We start from the raw sequence: 13998 nt of genomic DNA, 5'->3' as shown, positions 1-13998 counted from the left end.
ACACATCTTTGTGTTTTACTAACTCCCTAAAGACTCTCTTAGTGCCATTGAACCAAAGTAAACTAGAGCTAACCGCCAACTTGTTCTGCTGTTTGTCTATAAGGTAATTTAAAGAGAACAAACAAGTCAGATTCCTTGCATGCGTTTGCACGCTTGCAGCAGATTCATTGACAGTAGACGATGCTTTGAATGTGGATGATGCTGCGAAAATGTCATCACATCATTATTTTATCCTATTAAGACATCCGTGTGAAACTAGAGCATAAATCTATGAGTTAAGGCTAAAACAACCTAAAACAATCGCTATTCAAAGAAGTTATGCGGATCCAAATGCAGAATAATAAAACTAAAGATCCAGAGGGGAGTTCTGCACTGAAGCCGGGTTACGTTCTTTAATCCTTTAGACTGACCCTCGGCTCAACAATGTCCATTGAAAACAAATTCAAAGTTAAAAACAAAACACTAAAGTGGACGGAATAAAGTTTCACTGGTTGTAATCCAGAGAAGTGTTTTGGAACTGTTGAGTTTGATGTCGAGAGGTGACTAAACCGCATTCTGCAATTCCCAGACTGACCCTCGGCTGAACAATGTGTATTCAACCAGCGAGCGGCATCAAACGGCCGTGAACTCCTCGCTATACTGAGCTCAGAGGTGTGTGTGGGTGTGTGTGTGAGCGTAACAAAGCAGTATTGTTCCGGAGGGCTACGACCACTGGAAAACTCATGGACTTTAAAAAACATGGAAACCAAAAGGAGAGATGGAGGCCGAGAGAAGAAAGAGAAGAACGGATGAAGATGGAAAATGTGGAGAAAGTGGTGGTCTTGATTGCAAAATCCAAATTTACTAGAAAAATAAATGAAAGCGTTACACGCACGTGCCTGTGTGAGTACAAGTCGTTCTCATTTAACAATCAAACTGTGTGTGTGTGTGTGTGTGTGTGTGTGGCCAGGATTTTCCAGTCGAACCTCCTGGCCGGTACCGGCTAACTCTTTCTTTTCTAATGGTAAGTCCACGTCTGTGCCCAATGGCCTGTCACTCAAAGTGTGTGTGTGTGTGTGTGTGTGTGTGTGTGTGTGTGTGTGTGTGTGTGTGTGTGTGTTGAGCGACAGAGGGAGGCTGACCTCCGAGGTGAAGAGGTCAGACCTTTCAACACCTTGCCGAGACTAAACACACTTCTTCCCAATCTCTCATCCTTCACTCTCTCTTTCCTTATCCATGTTTTCTTCCTCCCCTCTCTCTCTCACCCCGTGGTCACCCCTCTCTCTAACCTCCCTCCCTCCCTCCCTCTCTGTGTTTTCACCCTTGTCTTCCTGTTTTTGCCCTCTTTAACCTCCTCGTGACCTCCCTCCTTTCCTCCCTCCCTCCCCTCACTGCCTTATCGCTCGGTAGCCGGTTCACTCTCTCTTTTCTCCTTCCTGTAAACGTCGGGAGTCACTCCTCCGCTGACCTCCCTCCTCCTTTTGTACCACGACCACTTGTTCAACATCTAAGCTGTAGTTATGCAGAAAAGCCTTAATCATCTATTACATCTACCTCCTCTGTTCCTCCCCCCTTCCCTCTCTCTCACCACCATGACATCATGTGTTCTCACCCCTTTAAACTTCCTCTCTTCCCTCATCTCCTCCTCCTCTATCATCTAACCTTGCTCACCCAATCTCTCCCCCTTTTACCCTTTCTCTAACCTCACTCTCCCTTTTGTTTTTGTTGCTCCCTCCCTCCATCGCTCTCTTACCCGTTCATTTCTGTCAAAGTTCATACACTTCCTGTCCCCCTGCCAGACAAACACACACACACACACACACAAACAGACCTCAAATGTGCAGCTAACCCAGTCGTGGCCCAGTCAACACCTCCACCCATGTCGCTTTCGCTCTAACTGAGATGAGACACACACACACACACACACACACTCAGTGCAGCAGCCTGGTTGGAGTGAAGCCAGGCCTCATCATATACGTCTCTGGACAGAAACTTTTAGGGCAACACTAACTTTAGAAAGTTGGTGCCAAACATCAGCTTTTTGTTGCCGAAACTGAAAACACGGTTGTCCTTTTCAGTCACATTTATCTTTTGAGTAGTTAAGATACTATTCAGTTACACGTCAGTGTATGCATGTCATGCGTGTGTGTTGTACGTGCTTTGTAGGATCATTTCGGCCTCGGCGCTGAAGACTTCACACATTTCCTTGTTGTGTAAAGGTTCATCTGGTCCGTCGGGCTGGACAGTTCAGCACCGCGGACAGCGCTGAGTTTTCTATGGTCTTCTCTTCCTCATCCGACCATTCATCATAAAACTAAGTCCTCCACACAAATCAATATGACCACTTGGTGAATACATGATGTGCGACGCACAACGTTGTGACGAAAAGTGTTAGATAAAGATATTAGAAGTGGTTTGTAACAGGAATTAATCGTAGTTAGAGCTCACCATCATCAGATCAGGCTGCGCTACAAACAGCAGGAGCGAGATGAACGGATGAAGGTTATCGAGATGAGAAAGAACCAGTGGATGAACTCACCAGCACAGTGTAGATATGCAGACAGCGGTAAACCGGGGAGAAATCCACCAAGTCCTGAGCTCCCGGGACCTACGGAGAGAAAGACCACTCGCTGTTCAGAACTCCTCTCATACACAGTAACGTTTGTATTGTTACTGCCGTTGTTTTGACAACACGCATGTATTTACATGTCATGCAAATAAAGCAAGTTGAACCGGAAATTTCAACGTGAGCAAAAAGTAACTTCAGAGGAAAATGTGGAGACAGAAGTCCATTTTGTTTTGTAAGTGAAAAGTAGAAGAGTGTGAGAGAGAGAGAAAGAGAGACAGACGGAAAGAGAGACAGAGAGAGAGCGAGAGAAAGAAAGAGAGAGAGAGAGAGAGAGACAAAGAGAGAGAACGACAGAAAGAGAGAGACACACGGGGGAGGGGGGGGCAAACATTCTGCATCATGTCATTATTTTGTCAGTGTCACCTCCTCTTCTTCTCTCCATCTATCTAACCCCCCCCCCCCCCCTCCTACATCCTCCGTCTCCCGGAGAACAACACGGTGGCAGTTTACCCATTTTAACACACAAAGCAAAAGAGGATGTGCCCTCCTGCCCTCTGGAAAAAGTTTGCTTTCTGTAAAATTTCACACACAATGCCAGCTTTGATGTGACTGCACACACAGAGAGTCCTGAGACAAGGCGAACAAGGCAAAGACAGAGGTGTGTGTGTGTGTGTGGGGGGGGGGGGGGGAGACGGACTAGAATTAGGGCTGGACCCGAATGTGATTTGTTCGTCGGGTAGCCTTTCATACAACACTAAAGATTAACTTAATTGTTAAAAAAAAAGCCTTTAATTAAACCGTAAGACACGTGTTGAAGCGTTATGGCGTCCATCTCAGCAGAGAACGGACAAATGTCTCGCTGACTCGTCCTCGTCTGGTGTGATGGAGACGAGCCGAGCGGCCGTTGTTTGTGCCGAAAAAGCTCAAAAACGCCACCGTGTAAAGAGTCCGTCTTCACTCAAACAGAGGAGGCATAAAAAAAGGACAAGAAAAGAAGAACAAAGGGAGCAAATAAAAATAGGATGGCACAGGGGGACGACTGTAAATGAAGGGAAGGGGAGAGACATGGCGTGAGGAGACGAGATGCCGACGGGTTGGCATCGCCGCAGCCAATCGGCGCCAACGCGGTCGTAACCCGAGGCGGCCGCGGGGTCAGGCCTTTGTTCGAGCCAAGGTCTTCCCGTGAAGAAGGTTGAGTCAAGTTTACAGGACGTAAATAAGCCGAGGGGGGACGACAGGGACCTGAAAACAGAATGGCAGCACTGGGGGTGACAAGTTCAGCCCCATTCTCCTCCACTTCATTGTACTTTGCTTTCCTCGAGCGTGAGCAACAAAGCACTTCTGATCCCGCGCGGGGCGACTCCAAGAGTTCAGCGCCGAAAACGCTTTGTGCCCACAAGATTACTACAAGTCCGTCTGTAAACACGCTACCGAAGCACTTAAACATCCTACAGCGCCTCGATGTGGTGCGTGCTTCGTAGGATAATTTGATACAGTACGTGGACTCATGTTGTCCTTTTATCCGTGTCCACTGGGTCGGATTACGCTCTCACTGCAATCTAACCGCACCAGGGTTTGTTTTGGTCCGAACCAGAGTAGATTACTGCGATTACAACGGCCCAAACCAAGCTTTATGTGCTTCTATAGATCTAATATTCACTGTGATGTCCTCCAACGCTGATGACATCTGACTGCTGTTGGAGTGGAAGATGTTGACGAGGAAAGGAGATAGGAGATGAGGAAAGCTAGGGCGAGAAGGGTTACGAGGAAGACATGAAAGAAGACAGAAGGACATGGAGGAGACAACAAAGAGCCTGCGACATGAAGCAAGTAAATGTGAATGGGACGGACACATTTGGATGAGATTCATGTCGGAGATTAGAGGACGTGACGTCTAATCCCTTCTTTATCGTCTAGCTTGAGAGGACGGAGACAGAAGGACAAGTTAAAATACTTTGTGTGTGCGAGTGGTTGCAGTTCTCTCACTTCATCGTCCTCTTCATCCTCCACATCCAGAATGCCAGAGTCCTGTTCCGACACTGGACTGCCGCCCGCCACGCCGCTGTCCGTCCCCGCCGCTCCTCCCGCCGCCGCCGCCTCCTTCCTGCCGCGTCGGCCAATCAGGGTCCTCGGCTGTGTGTCCAACGAGCGCTGCAGCTGGGCCTGAAGCACAACACGGGAATAAACATCAGCCGAGCCATGCGGGTCACATCCAAAAGATTATTTTGTTTTCTCCTTCAGTTATTTCCTACATTTCCCAGAACACCTTTTCAAAAAAGCCAAAAGGAGGAGGAAGGGGAGCTTGTTGCGTTTAGCTTTTTTGGCGAAACTTCAGAGCAGCTCTTTGATTTTGAGGGTCTGACACCAAAACCAGATGTTTACCGAGAACAATTACACACCGTCTGCAACCAAACTCCACTGTAGCGGTGCAGATGTGTGCTACAACCACACTTTATAGGAGAGAGGAATAACAAAACGCCAGCTAACAAAAGAGGCATTTAGCCGATTTCAAAGACGTTGAAAAGCTTAGAAATTGCGGATGAGGAGATCACTGGTCGAGACCTTTGGGGGGAAAAAACCTGCCACTCCTTGTCCTATAAAAACACTCGTGGAAACAACCTTTACAAAGTGATTTACCAAAGCACCTAAGAATACACCAGAGGGAGAAGGGCAGGAAGGGAAGAACAGGAAGGATGAAGAGTCTATGAATCCGAAGACAAAGCACATAAAATTAGCGCTGAGGACTTGAAAAGGGAGGCGGGGTCATCTTCCATGTTTGATTTATGCTTTTGAGTGCCAAAAAATGTAATTCAAATTTGGGTGCGCTAATAAGCTAAGAATCTAAAAAGAGTTAAGTTTACGTGTTGAATTATATCACAAAATGTGTCCATTTCAAAATAAGTTAATATGGCAAAAATTTAGATAATGCAGCAATGATCCTATTGGTGAAGTTTCACAAATTAAACTAACAAAAAAAGGGGTGTGGCAAAGACAAAAGGGAATGGAAATGCAGCCCAAAATATCGCAGAACAATGCAATATCTAAGACTGTGTCACTGTTTGGGGAACACAAGGTATCATGGGAAATGCATCCTTTTCTATTGTTGTACACTATATAGATATTATAGATAGTTTCCTCCATTCTGTTCTATTTTGCAGCTTTCTTAACACTTATTGGATTTGTTCATCAAACAGCGCCAACTCTTCAGGTCCTTTTGAACTCATTCCCGGCTTGGCGACCATTACATTTCTGTGGGAAAACCCGAAGCTAAGTGCGTCTTTCCATCCACACCCAGATCGATGTGAATTCTGCTTCCTGTGAACGCCCTCGCCAGCACGTAGGCTAGCTTGCGCGCTTGAATCGGTCGATGTAAGACATCTATAAATACATCAGAGGCTTCGATTTGTGCCTTTAATGACGGAGTTAATGAGAAAAACTGGTGTGGATGTGAACAAAGCCGGACAAACACAATATCGGTGATGTTGGAAGAATACAATGCCATCTTTGATCTAATGCCCACACACATGGCAGACTAATGAGTCATATCAGACAACAAGTACAAACAGAATGGGTGGAAAGTCTCATTTGTCAGGATAAAAAGGTTCGGGGGGGTGAGTAGGTGGGGACAAACAGGAATATGCCAAACTGTGGCCTCTCCTCTGAAGGCCAGAATAGGTAACAGAAAAACTCGAAATACGCTCAGCAACGAGTCTTCTCAGCAAATCTTCCAGAATAAATGGCGAAACACCGAATGAATGGCAGAAAGAGAAATGGCACAGACCTCAAAAACACAAAGTGAAGAGTCTTGTCTTGGGTTTTTGTTCCCCGCACGGCGTTCCTTTCTAATCCCTCAAAAGCTCGTTCTCTTTCTCCCCCACACAGAAGTGAACATAGCTAGACCTCAAAAGACGGCGACCCGCGAAAGACGGAGAGAACGACATAAGAAAAGCATCTCTCTCCGGCAGTACGCGACGCCGCAGATACGGACGTCAGCACCTGCGTCAGAGGATTCCACTCAGCGGCCGAATTTGGCTTTTTTAAGCGTTCGTCAACAGGTGGATGTGAGGCGAGTCCTGAGGAATCCACCGGTTACACCGAGCTCTGTGGCACAACAGAACCCTTTTTAAGCCCGGCCTTTTGTCGCGTTTCTCTTCAGGGGCGGCACTCGAAGCTCGAGTGCGGGAATGTGCGTCATCTCTTGAGCAAGAGAGCGAGCAAAGGAGGCAAACATGGAGAGGGGGATGAAGAGGATGGAGAATGAAGTGCAGGACGAAGAAGGGAAAGGAGGAGGAGAGAAGAGTGGGGGGAAAGGTGGTGAGGAGGTGAAGAGGAGGCATGAGGAGAGTGAGAACGAGCTGCCGGGGATGAGGAGCAGAATCCAAGCCACACTATAATCCATTTAGAGCTAAATGTTCCCTAAATGATCCGATATTACACTGTGGCAACACCACGAGGCAGATGTGTGCTCCGCTGACTAACTTCAAGGCGATTTACTGTCCTCTGTGTGGCATTTGCGGCCACCAGCGCGGAAATTGACAAACATTGCAAGCGAGGGGAGCAAAGTGGCAGTGATCGCCGTGTTGACGGGTGGTTTCTACTGGCTGCTTATTGTGGGAATGAAATAGTTGCGTCCACGCTATTCTCTGACAATAGAACAGAGGCTCGTGGAGTGACGTCGTACGTACTTATTTTGGAAAAATAGATAAATGTAATTACCGTTTTCTTCAAAAAAAACTAAACTCTTGCCAGCTGTTTAGTCGTTTTCCAAAACAAAGACGGCAAAATATACTGAAAAACAAGATTTGAAATATAAACCGATGGCTCAACGATAAGACTTCATATCGAACCTGAATCCTTTTTGACACGTGCAAAACTCGTACTATTTGACGAGTTGGGAGTGAACACGTGTTGGATGTTTACTCGAGTGTTGAAAAGCCATCCGAGATGTACTCAAAGTACACCGCACAGTTGTATTATGTAGTAAAACATATAAATTAATGTGCCGTGAAAAGACTTTGTATATTAAATGACTCGGACCTGACGGGAACATCCCGGCTATAGATCACGTTTTGGCAGGCCGACCCCGAGCCAGAAAAATGGTGTCCGATGGCAGTGAACTGTGGAGCATTATTCGGCAGATAACACACACACACACACACACACACAGCGACCTGTAACAGTCCGTTTTGGTTTTCCCTGCGATGGCTGAACACAACGACGCAGCGCGTGCCCTCCGCCACCCTCGCTGCACGCACACGCATGTGTGTGTTCAGTAACTAGATACAGGTAATCAATCTTCCTCCACTTCACAGGCCCAGCAGTCTGTTTCCCATTAGTGTGTGTGTGTGTGTGTGTGTGTAGAACTACCGAATGCACAGCAGAAGCTCTGAACTCGTCTGTTGCTGAAAGTGAAAAGAAAAAAGGGAAAGGGAGAAAGAGGGAGGGAAGGAGATGGAAAGATGAGGAGATGGAAAGAGTGGAAGAGAGAGAAAGACGGAGAGAGACATCTTGAGAGAGAGGAGGAAATGTGACGTGACAGAGTTAAAGAGAAAGAGGGAAATGACAAATAATAAAAGAATGATAAAGACATTTGAAGAGGATTCCTCTGCCGTTTGTTTGTGTTATCGTGTGACTTTGGTGAATCAAAACTTACCCTTTAAAAACACCAAAGTCACACAAAAACACAAACAAACCGATGAAGGCAGAGGTAGAACAGCAACTCCCGTCGCTCTGCGAGGTAAAATGACTGTTTTTCTCCCCCAATGGAGTCTCGTGGCTTCGACGAGAACATAACTGTTTCGGTTCAGACTGATATCGATTGTTTTCGGTGTCTGAAATACGTCCGCAGCAGGTCATAGCGTTCCTCCTCATCCTCCATTCACTCTAACTGTTTCTGATCCTCTTCTTCAACATGATATCCTTATCTTCCCTCTTCTCCTCCATCCTCGTTTCCTCCTCACCATCTTCCATCCCCCTCTTTACATATTCTTTCCTCTCTCCTTCTTTTCCTCCGCTTCTATCATTTTCTTTGACTTGTTCCTCCCTTTCCCTGCTGTACTCTTCCTCCATCTCTTCCTCTTCCTCTCTCTCAACCCTCTTTTCTCCCCCTCTCCTCTTCCTCCTCCCCCTCTTCCTCCTCTTCTATGGGCATGTGGCAGCAGACAATAGCTCCATTGTAAGCCCTGTGCTCTCCTCCGTCTCCTCCCTCCATCCCCTCCTCCTCCTCCTTCCCCAGATCTATTTATTTTCACATCCTCGGTCGAGGGAGCTGTAACGACGGCCGGGTACAGAGAGTTGGGGCTAATTTGGAACAGAGCACACCAGAGAGACACGCTGTCTGAGAGAGAAAGAGATGGAGAGAACGAAAAAAGAAGGGACAAAAGGAGAGGAAGGAAAGAAGAAGAAAGTCTAATTTGTTCCTCCACACACACATAAACACACTTCCTTCTGATTGAGTGCGAGTGCTCCGAGCCAAACATCTGATACTACAACATAATCCCAGTATCAGTGTCAGGACTGCCGGACCACTGGGGTTTCCATAATCTCCCTTGTAATTAGTGGTTAGAGGAGTTAGCGGTTAGTTTCCTCGGCGACTGCAAGTGGATTTTCTACGCCTGCGATTCCCAAAAGTGCGGTCCCAGGACCCCCCACCTAAGGGTCACCGAAGGGTTCGGAGTGCACGGGTGCGGAGTGATACGTGGGGACTACTTGTGCTGCGTATGCGGCGACTAACTCCTCTGCGTCTACTGCTCGGTGTTTATGACTTGGATAAAAGATTGTGTCATCATTTGATCTTTATAAAACTCCTTGCTTGGAGTTAAAACGAATGTTTTAACCTACAGATGGGTGACGAATTAAACGTTAAAGGGGCTTCTTAAACGCCTCCAGGACATCTTAAAGTTTCAGGTAGAGGCATCCGGTTAGTGAAGCATGTGCTGCGTTTCTCTAACTGAAGTGAATAAGAGTGAGGACCTTCTATCACAGGTCAACCAGAGGCAGCAACGTTTTAGATTAAGAGTGAGAAGTGATCCTCTAGTGACACCTAGAGGACAAAACACTCTTCTTCATGGCCTGAAATGCAGTAGTATGTCTGTTGTTGTAGTTCTTAATGGGTCAAATTGTGTGGGCTGTTAACGCTGTCCAACGCCGACAGATCATTGTAATATCACGTTGATATTTTAGACTTCCCTACAGAATTATCCACCATTTCCTCCGATATTTCCTGCCAGAAGTTTCTTGATATTTTTGATTGCATGCCACAGTTGGGAGCCAAAAATAATGTGACACTTAACAAACTCTTAGAGTGAAACAGTGCAGAACAGGAGGACCTTATGACTGACAGACATTCGAGTGCACTGCAAACCAAACATTCATATTTTTAGAAGCAACTACTATTACGTTTTCAAATTGCTTGTTCGACCAACAGTCCAAAATCTAGAGTCATAGAGAAAAGAAAAGCTGAAAAATCCTAAATAAACGATCTTATCTGAAATCTTTAATACGTGGCTGCTATGTAGCGCTTTTTGGATATTCCAAATGATCTGATTAAGACACGTGGGATATGCCGATACAGGTTTTAGGAGCACTCTGTGGACAGTGCAGTCAGAATATGTGTCTCAATTGTGGTTTTTTAGCACAGTTTGCGACACACGGAGGAGCTGGGCATCGAACCTCTTTACCTCCTGAGCCACAGAAGCCCCGACTTTGATCCTGCAGGAGAGAAACGGGCAGAAAGAGTGGGACAAAGTGCACCAAAAGGTCCCGGGGCCAACCGGCGTCCAAGTCCACCAGGTCAATGTGCCGATTCAGTATTCAACAGAGGAAGTCGTGATTAGAATATATATGTACGACACAACAGCCCCTTTTCTCCGAGTCTCCATCCGCTCATCCGTCTGTCGTCGAGCGCTCCTTCCTCGTTCCCTTCATCCTGAAATCCCACGGAGCAACATTCCCCAAATAATGGAGGCACACAAATAAACAAGGAGGCCTCACTTTGAGCTATCGGATACCGCAAGAGAGCACAAAACACACAAACGGACACGCTCGAATAGAACTTCCTTGGCCTCGGAAAACAGAAAAACAATTAGGTAAGTGCTGAAAAGCAAGGTCTCTGCGCACTGTGTGTGTGTGTGTGTGTGTGTGTGTGTGTGTGTGTGTGTGTGTGTGTATTGACAGGCCATGGCGTCTCCTGCAGCGCCTACATGCTTTTTTACTGGCAGCGGAACCACAGAGCAACACACACACACACACACACTAACAGGCTGCTTCTGATTAACAGACAGAAAGAGAAAGACATGATGGAGAACAAAAAACACTTGTGGTAAGAGAGCAGAAAGACACGCTCGTAAAACAGCGCTGTGCAGTCCTTATCCGCAAATACACACACACGCATAAGTGCAATGATGTTGGTACACACAGGTAGCAACTACAACATGTATCAGGCTGACACACACACACACACACACACTAATTTAAAAGATAACTATGAACATCAAAATAACTGAGAAAAAACATCAAGCATCTTCAGCTTTGAACAGTTGCATTATGGGTAGTGTAGGATTGAATGGACTCGATGGAAACAGCACAACCATGGCAAGAAGTAGAGAGAACTCAAATGTGTATTTTGTGCAGAATAACACAGTTACCATTCCACAAGTCGAAATATCAGTGAATTGTTGTAACGTGACAGTTGTTCTCAGCCGAGTCGTTCCCGGCTTATCGGTTGCGCAGAGGAGCTCACAATTTTTCTATTTTTACAGGATGTAACTTGTGCAAACGGTTTATTTTTAAAGTTTTAAATGAAACATGTAAGACAATTTTAGGCCTCGATTTGGTTGCTTTTCCGGACGGAAGTGTACGTCACACACAAAGACTGTTGGAAATTCGTCAATAATGTCTCTTTTTACAGCTTCTGGCTACGATAAATACTGCAATTCTGGTTTACCTATAAATCCGTCATACGTGTGCGTTTGTCTACCTGTCTGATGGCGGTCTCTCCTATCTTGTCCGAGTGTTTCCGGATGCTCTCCAGGAAGTCTCTCAGCTGCGTCATCCCCGTGTCCCGGATCTGCGTCCTCAGCTTGGGGATGTTTTCCGCCATAATGGAGCAGAACCGGTACTGACCGGCCCGGGGAAGACACGTGTGCTCCAGCTGCTCCAACGTCCGCAGCGCTGGGTAGTACCTAACGCACACACACACACACACACACACACACACATTTATTCAATCAAACAGTCTATTGATTCCTTATGAACTTTATTTAAACTTCAGGTTCAGATCAAACTTGTCAAATCTGATTTAGTTTGGCCTCCCTGTCCTCACACATGTAGCTTTGTGGGTTTTGTGCAGATGCCGATTAAACCTGCGAGTTTCTGGTTACAGGAGGAGACACGAAACTAACAAACACACAGCAATAAAACAACGTATCAGACAAGCAGAAACACACCAACAAGAAATAAATACACGCGGATACACCTCAGGGACCTTCAGCAACACAACATCCCCCAAACGCGTCACTTCACACTGCAGCTCTCGAGGAGCAGTCGTTGCTGGCTGACCTCTCCCTGCTCTCAGCCGCAGGACACACAGGGAAGTTAGAAAAACACACAAACAAACGACTAATTTATGAGCAGCCAGACTCCTATCTACAGGTCAGGCCGAGGGCAGGGAGGGAAGAAGAAGAAGAAAGAGCGTCACTGTACCAAATGCTCTGGCTCCATCTAGTGGCTGGAAACAATAGTCAAACTGGTCAAAGAGCACCGCTTACTAATGACCCAGTCCACTTCCTATCTGAGTGGGGTCCAGAGCCGATGCTCCGGCTCCTTCCCCACCATTCAACCCCCCAAAGAGACAGTTTTATAGTCAAGAGGGGGCACCCCAAGACCCCCCTCCTTCACCTCCTCTACGAATGAGCCCAACCCTCAAACCTAACCCTTGTCCACTTGATTTATAAACCTTTATCTGCAAAAAAAACGTCAGCTACATACCCATGATTTTGATACTATAATTAAAATATGTGCGAACGCAGAAAATAAAACGTGAGATGTAACCCGAAGAACAGAATCGTTAACACACCTTTTGGTTCTCATCTGCTCCTGAAGTCTGCTGTACATCTCCAGGACTGGGGAAAGCAAAGAGGGACGCAGGTTAAAACACGTCGAAGCGTCATACGAGCAGAGCTGCAGATCCGTCTCAAACACATTTTAAGCCCAAAAGTACACTCTCACGTCTAGTTTGCGTTACCTGGTAAGCAGTGCGACAGCTTGTCGATGGTGGAGGCGATGTTTCTCTGCTGCACTCGACACTTTTGCAGCTCCTCCATAGCGCTCATGAGCTGAGGAGAAAAGAGGAGGCGAAGGAAGCAGCGTTACTTAAGAAGTCTACAGAAAACAAGTCCTGAACGGACAGTTTTGAGATTTCCGACACTTGCCTCTTTGCCGTCACCCTGAAGACGCCTGTTGGTCTCAGTCACCTGACTCTGAGAGAGAAAAACAAGAATTAAAGTAGTCCGTCTGACGAAAATTGAGCTCACAACCTCCTGAGCTCTTTAAATCTTGGAGCGTTCCTCCATCTGCTGCTCCGTCCACTCCCCCGCCCCCTCCTCACCTTCAGCTTCTGCGCCTCCCCCCGTACTTTGAGCAGCTCCGTGATGGAGTCGACGAACCCCTGGAAGTGGTGGTTGCACATCTTCTCGATCTCGCGGTCGTGGTTCCTGATCCGCACGTCCAGCTTCTCCATGAAGAGGCCATGCTCCTGACCATCGTACACCGACCTGGGCACAAAGAAAAAGAGAAGACAGCGGGTAAGAAGGGGCAAGATGTTGGAGATCTTTTTAAATCCTCTGAGGTCGAAGATCACTTTTATCATTAGCATAATCTCAAGAGACAGGAAAGAAAGCGATTTCTTGAAAGAGGAAAGGAGGAACAAGAACTAAAGGGTTCGGGACTCTAGTTGTGGACTGGTTGCTTCTACACAATGTGTCCATTAGGGGGCGCTACTGCACCACTCTTCCTGCTCCATGTTTCCACACATTCACCAACCGCTGCCTGGTTTTATCATGAGCGAGTCCACTGGGGCAGTTTCCACTTTAATGCCTTGCTTAAGGGTACGTCAACAGTGAGGGGAATACACAGCGGTGCCTTATTGTACACAGTGTGTCCTTTATGTCATAGAATAACAAGAAATCTACGTACTTTATTCAGACTAATTATGGAAAACTTTAATAAGTAAATTTAGATTCGTAAGAGGTTCAAAATGTCGATAAATTCACGTCATCATTCTGTCAATTTGTCAGTTAATTTGTCAATGTCTGCATTGTCTCTGTTTGCTTTGGTAGATCTGCACTCAATGCACTTATTTAAAATGTAAAAAAAAAACGTTGTAAAAATGGTCTCATATGTGCACAGATGTAGAAAAAATAAAATTATTTGTATTATTTTTGTTTACAAGA

General features: G+C 46.3%; 1 protein-coding gene across 2 annotated transcripts in view; it reads right to left on the bottom strand.

Annotated features, from left to right (window-relative positions):
* exoc6b (exocyst complex component 6B) overlaps nt 1-13998 on the bottom strand; it is a 61056-nt gene that overhangs the window by 42067 nt on the left and 4991 nt on the right. For both annotated transcript variants that reach the window (XM_076092403.1, XM_076092402.1), the window contains exons 2-8: nt 13155-13320; nt 12979-13026; nt 12792-12882; nt 12624-12669; nt 11526-11730; nt 4535-4711; nt 2519-2587 (exon numbers count right to left, since the gene is read on the bottom strand). In XM_076092403.1, coding sequence (XP_075948518.1) covers nt 2519-2587; nt 4535-4711; nt 11526-11730; nt 12624-12669; nt 12792-12882; nt 12979-13026; nt 13155-13320 — 802 coding nt within the window. The remainder of the gene's footprint in view (nt 1-2518; nt 2588-4534; nt 4712-11525; nt 11731-12623; nt 12670-12791; nt 12883-12978; nt 13027-13154; nt 13321-13998) is intronic.

The sequence above is a fragment of the Anarhichas minor genome, unplaced genomic scaffold (assembly GCF_050575085.1).
Source record: "Anarhichas minor isolate MPS153535 unplaced genomic scaffold, ASM5057508v1 ptg000016l, whole genome shotgun sequence".
Classification (NCBI taxonomy): Eukaryota; Metazoa; Chordata; class Actinopteri; order Perciformes; family Anarhichadidae; genus Anarhichas; species Anarhichas minor.
The sequence above is the reverse complement of the archived record's forward strand: the minus strand, read 5'-3'. Positions and strand labels throughout refer to the sequence as shown.